We start from the raw sequence: 15,942 nt of genomic DNA, 5'->3' as shown, positions 1-15,942 counted from the left end.
TGTACATTCTAGCCTTATGTCCTCAGCAATACATTTCTCTTTTTTGAATTCAGGTTCAAACCACAGTGCTTCACTGTGAAATAGGATGTTCATTTCTTTTCTGTTTGCCTCACAGAAGGCTGGGAAGGGAGTAGTACATGCCACATTCTCTAATATAACCATCCGACAGTTCATCTCTATTTTCGGCTGCCCAAGTACATACATTCTACAGAAAAGCATGTGCTTTTTGTCCTCATTCCTGCTATGATCCAAGTCTTCCTGTGTTGTCCTTTGGACATTGCTAGAGCTTACTGCCCAAATCCATGAATATTCTCCCTCACAGATTCTCAGATAAGTCCTTCTAAAATAATAAGCTAATCTGTTCTCTAAAACCTACCATGGCTGCCCAGTACACATTTAGGAATCTCTGTGATCCAGTTTCAGTAAGCCTTGCAGCCATACCTTCCCTCTCACATAGGCCCCTCACATCCCCAAAGTGTACTACTCTTGGCATCCATACAGTCTAGCTCATGGATCTACAAACTTGCTATTTCTCCTTTGGATGCCTTTAACTAAGCTGTTGCCTCTGCCCAGAATATCCTCATTCTCCATCTCTGCTTGGGAAGATACTATTTTTCCTTCAAGGCTCAACCCAAACACTGTTCTGAGCACACAGATCATTTCTCACAAAAGAGGTGACCTCTTCCTCCTCCATTGAGGTTCCACTGCATTTGCCTTACTCTTCTCTGGAAGGCACTCACCACAAATGGTCCTATGCTGGGTTTATTTGTAAACATGCCATGTCTCCTTCACTGGCTGCAAACAGCTCTTAGGCACGCCTCTGTCTCACTCCTCTGCCTCTCATTAGCGCTTAGAAGAAGATAGTAGGAACACAGGTGATGCCGAGGAAATGTTAGCTAAACAGACTGCTAAGCTAGGGCACAGAGGTAAGCTGCAAGGATGTTTGCAGGGAGGACAAATTTGAGCTATGTGTGGAGACTATATAGAGTGTGTGATTTATGAGAATGTAGGGGTGCAGATATGTGGTCTGTAAAGGAGAAGTGATTCATGTATGTGTGTTATGTGCAGATGTGCCAGGTGAATAAGGGAGAAACTCCCAGGGCTTGCCCTCTCTACAGCTTGGGCCAGGCTGGAGTCATCCACTGGTCTTTTCTCCTCCCACCCTGGTCCCTTCTTTCCTACCTTATTTGTATATCACTCTCCAGTCCATGGGCCCCATTTTCAACAGCTTTCTCAAAGGACATCATGGTATTCTCAGGCCCCAGCTGTGGAAGAAAAGGACATCAGGCCTTTAATTTCAGTCTTTTCTGCCAACATCCATTTTAGCATAGGAAGGGGGCACAGTAATGAAAGGACTTTAGGAAGCAGAGTTTGGTTCTCTTGGCTTTTTGTTCTAAGAACCTGCCTACATTCTCCTCTCCCAAATCTGGTTTGGGAATTCTGCTCATCTGAGACAATGTCACTGGACCTAATAAAGAGAAATGGACTGAGAATTAGGAGAAATATGTCCAACCTCTACAAATAATTACTTGTCATCTCAAGCCAACCTCTTTATTTCTCCAGGGGTTTCTGAGGATCTGATGTGCCCTTGTCTCATCCACACCCATGCACACCCACATCCATCAAGCTCAAACTTACCCTGGGTGCACCTCTATGTCCAAAGAAGGTCGGCTTGGGTGCCAATTTCTCCCTCTCCTGAAGGCAGGGGGAGTGAGTCCCAAATGGCACCACATAGAGACATAAGAGGATAAAAAAAAAGGGCAACCCAACAGCCACTTGTAGAGCTGAAAAAGTTGGAATGAGAAAGTGATGAAAAAGAAAAGAGGAATGGAGAACCATCCTAAGCAAATAAGTATCCCCCCAAAATAGTTATAGTAAATATCTAATCCATGGGTTCATTGGCTCTGTGAACTCACAGATTTACTATTTCTCTCAGGTCCCCCACATTTCAATTATTTGAAAGTAAAAGGCTATTCAAATATAAGCATGATTATTAAGTTAAAATTATTGCAAATGAATCTTGGAGTGTGAAGTCAGTGGGCCTCAGGAAGCACTACTACCAATAAAGCTAGTGGAAGTGATGGAATTCCAGCTGAGCTAATTAAAATACTAAAAAAAGCTAGTGGAAGTGATGGATTTCCAGCTGAGCTAATTAAAATACTAAAAGATGAAGGTGTTGTACTCAATATGTCAGCAAATTTAGAAAACCCAGCAATGGCCACAGGACTAGATAAGGAAAGTTTTCTTCCAAATTCCAAAGAAGGACCATGCTAAAGGATGTTCAAACTACTAGACAATTATGCTCACTTTCCATGCTAATAAGGTTATGCTCAAAATCCTTCAAGCTAGGTTTCAGTAGTACTTGAATCAAGAACTTCCAGATGAACAAGCAGGGTTTCGAAAAAGCAGTAGAACCAGAGATCAAATTGCCAACATCTGTTGGATCACAGAGAAACCAAGGAAATTTCAGAAAAACATCCACTGCTGCCTCATTGACTACAAGATAGCCTTTGTGTGGATCGGAACAAACTCTTGAAAATTCTTAAAGAGATGGGAATACCAGACCATCTTACCTATCTCCTAAGAAACTTGTATGTGAGTCAAGAAGCAACAGTTAGAACCTTACATTGAACAATGGACTGGTTCCAAATTGGGAAAAGGAGTACAACAAAGCTATATACTGTTACCTTGTTTATTGAACTTATATGCAGAGTATATCATGCAAAATGCCAGGCTGGATGAGTTACAAACTGGAATCAAGACTGTTGGGAGTAATATTAACAATCTCAAATATTTAGATGATACCACTCTAATGGGAAAAAGTGAAGACAAACTAAACAGCTTCTTGATGAGGGTGAAAGAGAAGAGTGAAAAAGTTGACTTAAAACTCAACACTAAAAAAACTAAGATCATGGCATCCAGTCACATCACTTCATGGCAAATAGAATGGGGAAAAGTGAAAGTTGTGACAGATTTTCTCTTCTTGGACTCCAAAATCACTGGGGATGCTGACTGCAGACATGAAATTAGAAGACACTTGCTTCTTGGAAGGAAGGCTATAACAAATCCAGACAGCATATTAAAAAGCAAAGACATCACTTTGCTGACAAATGTCCATATAGTCAAAAATATGGTATTTCCAGTAGTCTAGTAATGATGTGAGAGTTGGACAATAAAGAAGGTTGAACATCGAAGAATTTGTTTTCGAACTGTGGGGCTGGAGAAGACTCCTGAGAGTCCCTTGGACAGTAAGGAGATCAAAACAATCCTAAAGGAAATCAACCCTGACTATCCATTGGAAGGACTTATGCTGAAGCTCCAATACTTTGGCCACCTGATGCAAAGGGCCGACTCACTGGAAAAGACCTTGTTACTGGGAAAGAATGAGGACAGGAGGAGATGGGGGTGACCAAGGATGAGATGGTTGGATGGCATCACCAATTCAATGGATATGAATTTGGGTGAACTCCAGGAGATGGTGAGGGACAGGGAGGCCTGGCGTGCTACAGTCCATGAGGTCACAAAAAGTCGGACATGACTTAGCAACTGAACAACAACAAAAAATTACAAATACAAATTAACAAGGGAATAAACTGTACAGGAGGCAGGAAGGAGAGGGAATGTTAAGGAGTAGCTTCTCAGAAGGAGGAGGAGTTTGATTGGTTATGAGAAAGCTCTCAAGCCCTTAAAGATCAGCCTAAAATGAGTAGGTATTGATGGCAGAGAGGAATAGTGGAAGGGATACTAGTTGAAAGAAATTCAAATACAAAGCAGACTTTAATACTTTTTAATTTTGTGACTCAGACTTATTGTTTAACCTCTCTGGATATTCATTTTCTTTATTCTGAAAAATGGAGCTATTCTGCTACTAGTATTACCTCATGTAATTGATATGACACTACTGACTCATCATAGACCCTCAATAATCGTTGTATTTCTCTCTCTCCCCCACTCCTCTCTTAAACACACAGACTAATCACAATACCTGTTATCACTGGCAATACCCCAATATTTACTATTTTATACCTCTGAGGATTTAACCTATTTGTATATTTTAAAATTACCATCCATGTCACTTTCACACCTAGCTCTCCAGCTCTAACCTCTCAATTTCGTGAGCATACTACAGCATGTATTTCTTCTTCTTTCATTACTTGTAATCTGGTAACGTCGCATTCTAGCTAAAATTCAGGAAATAAAAAAAAGAGTTCATTATTGTCCCCTTTAAGTTTTTGCCCCCAGAAACATTTCCTACAGTTCACCAGCCACATACACACATAATGGGAACACTACCAATCCTATTTTTCTCTTCCCTGCATCCTTGGACAAGTCAGGAAGCAAGCACTCCTTGTTTAACCAGTAATAATAAAAAGAGACATAGACAGAAGCAGGTTCTTCTGGTTTCTCAGTAAGGGTGCTGAGAGTTAACTCCATTCTCAAAACAGCTTCATGTACAGCTCTGATTCTTATTTGTTTCCATGATATTAGGACAAAGAATGAAGAGGAAAGCAGTGGCAGAGGCAGATATTTCTGCTTCTGTGGAAGTCTTCAGACATGACAGAGACTCACCAGGGACTGCTTTGAAGGACTAAGATGTATCCAGGGGATATCTGCACCTGGTTCTTGAGTTGAAAATAGTAATATTTGAATACAAACTAAAAGAACTATGAAGTGTACCATCACTGGTCAAATAAAAATAAAACACCCTCTACCCTCCCTAAAACTACTCCAATCTACTCCCCGAAAGTTAATGAGACAAAATACTTATTTTCCTAGAAGGAGAATGTCTCTTTAGAAGAGGGACTGCTTAGCCTGGGAAATGCTATGATAGGATGTTACAACAGGCCATGTAGGGTTGTGAGTTGATCACAAGGAGCATGCTTGACTAACGAGATAAATGAGTTTCAAAACAATACAGTGGTGCTTTGCTTGTTCTGCTCAGTAAAGTACAGATGTTAAAGCCAGAGCTGGAAGAATCAGGCAAGGTTCCACCCACAGGACATACCTTCTCCTTCCAAATGGATCAAGTAGAAGGCCACAGGCCATGAAAGCAAAACCATCATAGATATGCTGCTCAGGTGTATGTAGGGAGCTAAGATCTGTGAGAAAATTGAAAAGTCAGCCTGAACGCATCTGGATAGACAGGGCTACAACTAAGAATGGCGCTTACCTGCAGTGACAGCCCGATGGTGAGCCACCTTTCTTTCCAGTAAGTTAATAAAATCCATAACAAAAGTGAGAAAAACGAAATCATTATCAAAATCAGGATCTGGGGAAACAAAAAGAATGTCCTGACTTCCATGTAGTAGGCTTTGATCATAACTGTCCTTGAGAAATGTATATTTGTTCTCACAATTTCAGTGACCTTATTCCTCATCTCCTTAATCTAATCACCCCTCAGACCCCCAGTACTACTTGGATTTAATCGTATTGCTGCCAAGTTTAAGTTATGTAGCATGGCTGGAAAAAAATTATACAGTTATATGGTCTAATGTCTTTACTAATTAATTATTTCCACCTCAGCTGGGTCTTCAATACTGCTTGGCATATCTCACCAAGTTTCAACAATGGCCATTTTAAATATTCAATACCACTTAAAGTGATCCAGTAAAATCACAAGTCAACAGTATTTGTAATTGCCTTTTTAACATGTCTTTCCCAAAGAGACTACAAGCTTATGAGGCCAAGGACAATATTTGGTTAAGATCATATTCTCACTGCCTGACACACAGTAATCATTCAGCAAATAAATATCTGTTGGACAGATTTTAAAAATCTACTATTCATTTTATAGCGAAAGAACACTGAAACCAAGAAGATGCCATTTTAACTTGTTCCCCTTCAAATGTAGTTTTCCTACATCTGTGGTGCCCTCTAGAGACTTCTGTACCTATGAAAGCAACTGAATCCATGATCAAACTTCACAAAATAATTCCAGGCCTTACTGCCTGCAAAGGTTAAGTTTCAAAATTCCAGCTGAGTTATTTCAAATCCTGAAAGATGATGTTGTTAAACTGCTACACTCAATATGCCAGCAAATTTGGAAAACACAGCAGTGGCAAAGGACTGGAAAAAGTCAGTTTTCATTCCAATCTCAAAAAAGGGCAATGCAAACGAATATTCAAACTACCACACAACTGTACTCATTTCACATGCTAGCAAGGTAAAGCTCAAAATCCTTTTAGCTAGGCTTCAACAGTATGTGACCCAAGAACTTCCAGATGTACAAGCTGGATTTAGAAAAGGCAGAAGAACCAGAGATCAAATTGCCAACATCTGTTGGATCATAGAAAAAGCAAGGGAATTCCAGAAAAACATCTACTTCTGCTTCATTGACTATGCTTAAAGCTTTCGACTGTGTGGATCACAACAAACTGTGGAAAATTTTTAAAGAGATGGGAATACCAGACCACCTTACCTGTCTCCTGAGAAACCTATACGCAGGTCAAACAGCAACAGCTAGAACCTTACATGGAACAACAGACTGGTTCCAAACTGGGAAAGGAGTATGTCAATGCTGTATATTGTAACCCTGCTTATTTAACTTATATGCAGAGTACATCATGCAAAATGCCAGGCTTGATGAAGCTCAAGCTGGAATCAAGGTTGCAGGGAGAAATATCAACAACCTCAAATATCCAGATGACACCACTCTAATAGAAGAAACCCAAGACAAACTATAGAGCCTCTTGACAACAGTAAAAGAGGAGACTGAAAAAGTAGACTTCAAACTCAGCATTCAAAAAACTAACCTCTTATTTCTTAAAAAACTGGAAATAGAACTGCCATATGACCCAGCAATACAACTTCTGGGCATACAAACTGAGGAAACCAGATCTGAAAGAGACACGTGCACCCCAATGTTCATCGCAGCACTGTTTATAATAGCCAGGACATGGAAGCAACCTAGATGCCCATCAGCAGATGAATGGATAAGGAAGCTGTGGTACATATACACCATGGAATATTACTCAGCCATTAAAAAGAATTCATTTGAATCAGTTCTAATGAGATGGATGAAACTGGAGCCCATTATACAGAGTGAAGTAAGCCAGAAAGATAAAGAACATTACAGCATACTAACACATATATATGGAATTTAGAAAGATGGTAACGATAACCCTATATGCAAAACAGAAAAAGAGACACAGAAGTACAGAACAGACTTTTGAACTCTGTGGGAGAAGGTGAGGGTGGGATGTTTCGAAAGAACAGCATGTATATTATCTATGGTGAAACAGATCACTAGCGCTGGTGAGATGCATGAGACAAGTGCTCGGGCCTGGTGCACTGGCAGGACCCAGAGGAGTCGGGTGGAGAGGGAGGTGGGAGGGGGGATCAGGATGGGGAATACGTGTAACTCTATGGCTGTTTCATGTCAATGTATGGCAAAACCCACTGAAATGTTGTGAAGTAATTAGCCTCCAACTAACATAATAAAATTTTAAAAATTAAAAAATTAAAAAAAAATAAATTTAGTCCTTCACCAAAAAAAAAAAAAAAAAAACAAACAACTAACCTCTTGGCATCTGGTCCCATCACTTCATGTCAAATAGATGGGGAAAAAAAGGAAACGGTGACAGACTTTATTTTCTTGGGCTCCAAAATTACTGCAAATGGTGACTGGAGCCACAAAATTAGAAGACACTTGTTCCTTGGAAGGAAAGCTATGACAAACCTAGACAGTGTATTAAAAAGCAGAGGCATCACTTTGTTGACAAAGGTCCGTCTAGCTAAAGCTACAGGTTTTCCAGTAGTCATATATGGATATGAGAGTTGGACCATAAACAAGACTGAGCACCAAGTATTGATGCTTTTCAACTGTGGTGCTGGAAAGGACTCCTGAGAGTCCCTTGAACAGCAAGGAAAACAAACCAGTCAATCCTCAAGGAAATCAACCCTGAATATTTTTGGAAGGACGGATGCTGAAGCTGATGTTCCAATACTTTGGTCACCTGATGCAAAGAGTCAACTCACTGGAAAAGACTCTGATGCTGGGAAAGATCGAGGACAGAAGAATTTGGCCACAGAGGATGAGATTGTTGGATGGCATAATCGACTCAATCAAGATGAGTTTGAGCAAACTCTGGGAGATAGTAAAAGACAGGGAAGCCTGGTGTGTGGCAGTTCATGGGGTTGCAACTGAACAAAAACAAAGGAAGAAATATTTCAATTTTAACCAACTCTTCCTGAGAATAAAGAGGGAATTCTCTCTAAATTGTTTTTTGAAGCCAACAAAAAACATTGATACTCAAACTGAACAAGACAATTACAGGAAACAAAACCTACAGTCCAATCTCTTCTATACGTAGACACAAATAGATGTGAAAATTTGAAGAAAAAAAAAACTGTTAGCAGACCAAATGCCTCATAACACAGATATTTAATAGACAAATCAGACTCAACATGAATTTCATGTGATTCTGTGATCTTACTCAACACTAAGCTTTATTAATGATTTAAGGCAACTGACAATTATAAGGTACAAACAGTTTCCTTTAGATAAATCTGTCAAATGTCAAAAAAGGTCTTTCCTTTCCTGTATTAGGATACATGCTCTAGTCTGGAACTTAAAGCGTGAGGTGTGTTTTGAGCAAAGTATGAGAAAACATTTTTCTACAGAAGAAATCTTTTGCATTATGGGGCATCCTTTTCTTTTATATTCCATTAACTATACAACTCCAGCCAGCCATGTCTCACCCTATAAATCTATAACTTCCAGGTTTATTTATTACAAGCAACCTAGATATACAGGTTAGAAACTGCTAGAAATTTTCATAGATAAGGACTCACCATTATCTTTTGGCTAATTAAAATGTTTAGTACATTTATACATGTTTCAATGCGAAGGTTGGGTTATTAGCTATTTAAGAAGTTTTGATTGAGGTCATTCATTGCTCTTTGAGCATGCCTAGGTGGAAGAGAATGCACTATAGGCCTGGTGCTCTTTCCATCTAGGTTTGTTCTTTGCAGGTTCAAACTCCAAGCCCTAAAGAAATTCCCTTGCCGGGGAGATTTGAAAGCCAAGGGTTTAAAGGCCCAACCAAGTTAGTTATCTTCTAAGGGTACTCCAACTCTTCTAATACCCAGCTCCACCACTTCTCAATGGCTATGGATTCATAACTGGAATTAGATCGCAGAATACCTTGAAAGATGAAGCCTTCATTAAATATATTGACCAAAAACAACCCTGTGTGTGGGAATGAATTCTAAAGGTGCTCACTATACAAGGAGAAAGGAAAATAATATTAAATCAGGCTGAATTTATTGATATGGGCTTCCCTTGTGGCTCAGCTGGTAAAGAATCTGCCTGCAATGCAGGAGACCTGGGTTCAATCCCTGGGTTAGGAAGATACCTGGAGGAGGGAAAGGCTACCCACTCCAGTATTCTGGCCTAGAAAATACCATGGGCTATATATATACAGTCCATGGGGTCGCAAAGAGTCGGACACAACTGAGCGACTTTCACTCACTGTGCACTGACCAGCAATTCTAAGCTCAATATATAAAGTATATATATAGTTATATATAAGTTCAATATATAAGTATCCAGATATTATTCATCTCTAATTGTTTATTTGAAAACTTCACTCAGTAGAAACTCATGCTTAATAAACTGGGATGCCAGCAATTTCTTTGTATTGTATTAAAGAAAGAAGACTTCATTCAGCATAGCGGATGAGAATCTGCCTAACAATGCAGGGAACGTGGGTTTGATCCCTCATCCAGAAAGATTCCACATGCCACAGAGCAACTAAGTTCATGTGCCACAACTAATGAGTCAGTGCTCTAGAGCTGGTAAGCCACAACTACTAACCAATGCTCTATAGCCCATAAGCCACAAGTTCTGAGTCCATGTGGTGCAACTACTTAAGCCTATGCGCCTAGAGTCTGTGCTCCACAAAAACAGAAGCCACCCACAATGAGAAGCCTGGGTACAACAAGGAAGAATAGCCCCTGCTTGCCACAACTAGATAAAGCCAGTGTACAGCAAAGAAGACTCAGTGGAGCCAAAATAACAAATAAAGAAAATTAAATTTATTTCTGTCTTTGTGCCAGTACCATACTGTCTTGATGACTACGGCTTTGTAGTACAGCTGAAGTCAGGCAGGTTGATTCCTCCAGTTCCATTCTTCTTTCTCAACATTGCTTTGGCTATTCGAGGTTTTTTGTATTTCCATACAAACTGTGAAATTATTTGTTCTAGTTGTGTGAAAAATACTGTTGGTAGCTTGATGGGGATTGCATTGAATCTATATATTGCTTTGGGTAGTATACCCATTTTCACTATATTGGTTCTTCTAATCCATAAACATGGTATATTTCTTCATCTCTTTGTGTCCTCTTTGATTTCTTTCACCAATGTTTTATAGTTATATATATATAGGTCTTTTGTTTCTTAAGGTAGATATATTCCTAAGTATTTCATTCTTTCCATTGCAATGGTGAATGGAATTGTTTCCTTAATTTCTCTGTTTTCTCATTGTTAGTGTATAGGAATGCAAGGGATTTCTGTGTGTTAATTTTATATCCTGCAACTTTACTATATTCATTGATTAGCTCTAGTAATTTTCTGGGGGAGTCTTTAGGGTTTTCTATGTGGAGAATCATGTCACCTGCAAACAGTGGGAGTTTTACTTCTTTTTTTCCAGTCTGGGTTCCTTTTATTTCTTTTTCTGCTCTGATTGCTGTGGCCAAAACTTCCAAAACTATGTTGAATAGTAGTGGTGAGAGTGGGCACCCTTGTCTTGTTCCTGACTTTAGGGGAAATGCTTTCAATTTTTCACCACTGAGGATAATGTTTGCTCTGGGTTTGTCATATATAGCTTTTATTATGTTGAGGTATGTTCCTTCTAGTCCTGCTTTCTGGAGGGTTTTTATCATAAATGGATGTTGGATCTTGTCAAAGGTTTTCTCTGCATCTATTGAGATAATCATATGGTTTTTATCTTTCAATCTGTTAATGTAGTGTAAATTTTAAAAAATGTAATCATTGTTCCCTTTTAAAATAGTATGGAAGAAAAAATCCAATAATTTATTGACAAAAGGTTATCATTGTTGACGTTATTCAGTCACTAAGTCATGTCCAAAACTTTGCAACCCCATGGAATGCAGCACACCAGACTTCTCTATCCTCCTCTATCTTGAGCAGTTTGTTAAAATTCATGTCCATTCGGTCGGTGATACCATCCAACCATCTCATCCTCTGTGGCCACCCTCTCTCTCTGCTTTCAACAGTTCCCAGTATAAGGGTCATTTCCAAAGAGTCAGCTCTTCACATCAGGTAGCCAAAGTATGGAGCTTCAAGTTAACCATCAGTCCTTCCAAAGAATATCCAGGGTTGATTTCCTTGAGATTGACTGGTTTGATCTCCGTGCTGTCCAAGAGACTCCCAAGAGTCTTCTCCAACACAATTCAAAGGCATCAACTCTTCAGAGCTCAGCCTTGTTTAGGGTCCAACTCTCACATCCATATATGACTACTGGAAAAAACATAGTTTTGACTATATGGACCTTAGTTGGCAAAGTGATGCCTCTGCTTTTTAACATACTGTCTAGGTTTGTCACAGCTTTCCTTCCAAGGAGCAAGCGTCTTTTAATTCTGTGGCTGCAGTCACCATCCACAGTGATTTTGGAACCCAAGAAAATAAAATCTGCCTGTTTCCACTCTTTCCCCATCTATTTCCCATGAAGTGGTGGGACCAGAAGCCATGTTCTTCATTTCTTGAATGTTGAGTTTTAAGCCTGTTTTTCACTCTCCTCTTTTGCCTTCATCAAGAGGCTCTTTAGTTCCTCTTCACTTTTTATCATTGAAGTGGTATCATCTGCATATCTGAGGTTGTTTATATTTCTCCCGGCAATCTTGATTTCAGCTTGATTCATCCAGCCCAGCATTTTGCATGATGTACTCTGCATATAAGTTAAATAAGCAAGGTGACAATATACAGTCTTGATGTACTCCTTTCCCAATTTTGAACCAGTCTGTTGTTCCATCTCCGGTTATAACTGTTTCTTCATGACCTCCATTCGGGTTTCTCAGGGGGCAGATAAGGTGGTCCAGTATTCCCATTTCTTCCACTTCATTGACTATGCCACAGTCTTTGACTGTGTGGATTACAACAAACTGAGAATAATTCTTAAAAAGAAAATATTGGAATGCTATCACCTATGGTCAGCTAACCCATTCCATATTGTGCCCTACAGGAGGTCTCAGAGGACACTGAGAAACACATTGGTGAGGAGAGTGTCAGCATCCTTGAGCTGCACTTGAGCTGCATGGCCACTGCAGTGGCCATGCTTTATGCCTGGATAAAGGTGAGAGGTGCTGCCACAGAAACTGGCTTCCTGAGTTCAAAGGCAGTGATGAGATTCTGCCGTGGCAGAGGCCAAGTAGCAGCGCTCAGTGACAGAGGCAAGGTAAGCATGGTTTCTGTAATAGACACAACCCTGGAATGGTAATCAGAATGGTTTAACCCACAGGGACTCTTGGTAGTGACAAATTGCTCATGGTATCCAAACTCCAAAACCTATGGGAATCTCAGTAACATCTTTATGGTCATGCTTCAATTTCCTCTTTCCCTGCATGATCTTATTACTTCAATTTCCATTCTTTCTAGCTCTTAAATGTATACTTTCAATTCATACTTCCCTTTTGAATAAGAGGAAATTTAAGGGACCACTCAGGGCATTTGACATGTTTCTGCATTTGAGGAAATACAAGGAAAACCACGCCTGAAAAAGTCTATAAATACCAAGAGGCTGTGCTGGAGATGCTCAAGCCCATGGCAAAACAAGACAAGGGAGGCAATGATGGAAATGAGCTGCATGTCTTCAGATGCTGGGTCAGTAATGCCTGTCTCCTCAGAACAAAACAGATGCTTTGTACTTTCTTGTGTATTTTTTTTCCTTGTGTATTTTTAAAGGGCTCCAAACTCAGGAAGAATAAAAAAGACACCAGCAGAGAAATTTTAGAGGGTACAGGAAGATAGGCGTTGAATCCACCAAGAGTTTCAGTCAAGATCTCAACAGAAAGATCTCTGAAAACACACATGGAAAAATCCATGTGGTAAAGAGCCAAAAATTGCAATTTCTTGGTCCTAATGGAACCAAACCCTCCCTGTGGGACTGTGTTCTTTACCCTATCTCTCCTTCCCCTGAGCCTTACTCTGGAAGAAAGGTAAAAGGATAATCATGTTCTCTTCACCACTGTTGGTTTCCAGGCCTGGGTCATGTGAAATAGGGTAAGGAAAATGTTTCATAAAGTTGGAATTCATTACAATGAACTGAAATGTTTAATAATTGAAATGGAATGCCCTTGTAACTATGAAGGACTGGGAAATTAATGGAGCTTGCTCAAGATTTTATGGGGATGGGAATAACAGACACACATAGTAAGTTTAACACAGAGTAGTGAGAAAAAATAACATTTGGGTTAGCATGGTCAGTAAGCCAGTTCCACCTGTTAGAAACTGAATCATTTCAGTTGAAATAGTGTAAGCAGATTTCTTTTTTCTAAGGGAGACAAAGAAAGGGAAGCTCTGTATTTAATACTTCATGCCAAAGAGGCATATTCAGTCCTTGTCTCAGGTCTCCTATTTGAAGATTCAGATGCCCTACCTTATGATACCAGTGCAGGTGTAGTCGCTGTTTTTCCCAACACAATAAAAGTCCAAGTACCTGAAACAAACAAAAAAAAAAAAAAAAAAAAAACAACAGAGGAGAATAATTTGAAATGAAATCACCACGATGCTACCCAAAACACTGTTGTCAACTCAACATTCCTTTCAGTCCAGCATTATATTCACTTCTCGCTACACCTGCCCTTTTCAGCATCAAGGGTTTGTCACACTATTCCTCTGCCTAAAAAACTCTCCCCTTCCATGCCACCAACCCTTCAAACAATGCTCCATGTCACTGCCTACTTGTAACTTTCACCAGCAACCCAGAGAGAGTTTATTATCTTCTCTGCAAATTTGTAACAATCACCACACCGATATTCTTCCAGAATTCCTACCAACTTATTTTCCCTGTGCAGAAGCTTATTCCTAGTATTATGCAGAGCTAGTAAGAAGAGATCAGGAGTGAGGGGCCAGCTCTTTGATAGTCTCATTGAATTTCCTTAAATTTTGCTTCCTCTTCTCATCTAATCAAGTTTCTCCTATAAATGTGCCAACGATAAAATAATAATACTGAAATATTAAAAAAAAAAAAAAGCTCTTCTTTGAGGAACCAGTGCCATTGTTAACAATTGTTAACCACTGTTGTTAATGTTGGTATTAGTCAATAAATCTTAATTAGATTTGAATCCAAGTCTATGCAATCATCAAGTCAGTGTGGAGATGGAGACTGAAAACTGGAGTCTTTAGATGCTAAGGATATTAAAGAGAGTTTGAGTGCATAAGGAACTCACCTTTTATCAAAATAATTTTATGGATATGATTTTATTTGTACTTTACCAATGTACAATACAGGCGAGCTGGTTAGTCTATGGAGTATGGTTCTTGCCTCCGGCATGAGAAGTCCTGAGTTCAGGTCCCAGACAAGACTTTGGGCTTCCCTAGTGGCTCAAGACAGTAAAGAACCTGCCTGCAATGTGGGAGACCTGGGTTCAATCCCTGGGTTGGGAAGAGGCCCTGGAGGAGGGCGAGGCAATACACTCCAGTATTCTTGCTTGGAGAATCCCAATGGACAGAGGTGCCTGGAGGGCTATAGTCCATGGGGTTGCAAAGAGTTGGACATGACTAAACAACTAACATTTCCACTTTTAGGCCCTATAAAATGCCACTTCATTAAACATCATTATCACTCTCAATTGAAAGAAAAGAAACTGAGAATTAGAAGAGTTATGTGACTTTGTTAAGGTTACAAATAACTGAAAGATAAAGAAATAGAAACCTGGTCTTCTCTGTTGCTGCCACTATATCCAAAAAGGGGTAGGACAGAGTAGAAGCTTGTTAAAATACATGACTTACTAGACACTGCAAGTCCATCTTAGAAGTTACCTATACCATTTTATGCTTATTGTGTATGAAGTACAGTTTTGTGGACAAATTCTTGCCCCAAGAACATCATTCATCTGCATCTTCCCCATTAAAAACTAATCTCTGTCTACATACACTCTCCATGCAAAGACTTCCAGAATGATTATCCTAACTAGAAATCTGATTTATGCTAAATGCCTTGGCCTATTTTTCAGGCCTTGCAAAATCTTTGAAAATCCTATCGCTTTATCCATATTCCACATTATTCTTCATTATACCTTATATGTTAGCAGTACTGATTCTTCTGGAGAAGGAAATGGCAACCAACTCCAGTATTCTTGCCTAGAGAATCCTATGGACAAAGGAGCCTGGCAGGCTACAGTCTGCCCTCTTGCTACAGGGTTGCAAGAGTGGGACACAACTTAGTGACTAAACCACCACCATCACTGATTCTTCCTTCTTATCTAGTCAAACTCTATGTATGTCTGTCTTACTGACTTTGTCATGATATCCCCATGTTCTGGAACATTTTTCCTCCATCCCCATAAACATGTCTAAATGTAACGTCCCTTCAAGATCCCCCTCCTGTGCCACCTCTTCCAAGAAGCCTCACTTAATCTTCCTGGCTGGAAGTTAACTCTTCCTTCTCAGTACCCAGGTAGAACTTTATTTAGGACCCTCTAATGACAATTATAATGCTCTGTGTTCCTTACTTTCTATGTCCTAATTCCCTACTAGATTCTACACTCATTGAATTAAGGACAACTGTAACTTTAATTCTCATACTTATCTCTGAAGTGCCCTGGATGAAAACAGAAACCAAATGTCTTTGATCTCTGTAACCTAAGTACTTATCACTCATATATTTTGCTGAAAGAAAAATTAGTGCAAATGTCAACTGATGTGAAGGTTGGGTTCTTTAGTATCAGGGAAGAAATCAATGGAGACAAGAAATTATGAAA

The 15,942-nt window shown here is 39.6% G+C and overlaps 1 protein-coding gene across 1 annotated transcript in view; it reads right to left on the bottom strand.

Moving 5' to 3' along the window:
* Nucleotides 1-15,942, bottom strand: part of LOC136169203 (glycerophosphodiester phosphodiesterase domain-containing protein 4-like) — a 116,411-nt gene that overhangs the window by 57,451 nt on the left and 43,018 nt on the right. Inside the window, exons 4-9 of the mRNA XM_065937017.1 lie at nucleotides 13,617-13,676; nucleotides 5,171-5,269; nucleotides 5,006-5,099; nucleotides 4,104-4,181; nucleotides 1,639-1,784; nucleotides 1,183-1,265 (exon numbers count right to left, since the gene is read on the bottom strand). Coding sequence (XP_065793089.1) covers nucleotides 1,183-1,265; nucleotides 1,639-1,784; nucleotides 4,104-4,181; nucleotides 5,006-5,099; nucleotides 5,171-5,269; nucleotides 13,617-13,676 — 560 coding nt within the window. The remainder of the gene's footprint in view (nucleotides 1-1,182; nucleotides 1,266-1,638; nucleotides 1,785-4,103; nucleotides 4,182-5,005; nucleotides 5,100-5,170; nucleotides 5,270-13,616; nucleotides 13,677-15,942) is intronic.

Source organism: Muntiacus reevesi, chromosome 5 (genome assembly GCF_963930625.1).
Source record: "Muntiacus reevesi chromosome 5, mMunRee1.1, whole genome shotgun sequence".
Lineage (NCBI taxonomy): Eukaryota > Metazoa > Chordata > Mammalia > Artiodactyla > Cervidae > Muntiacus > Muntiacus reevesi.
This window is presented reverse-complemented; position numbering and strand designations above follow the sequence as displayed.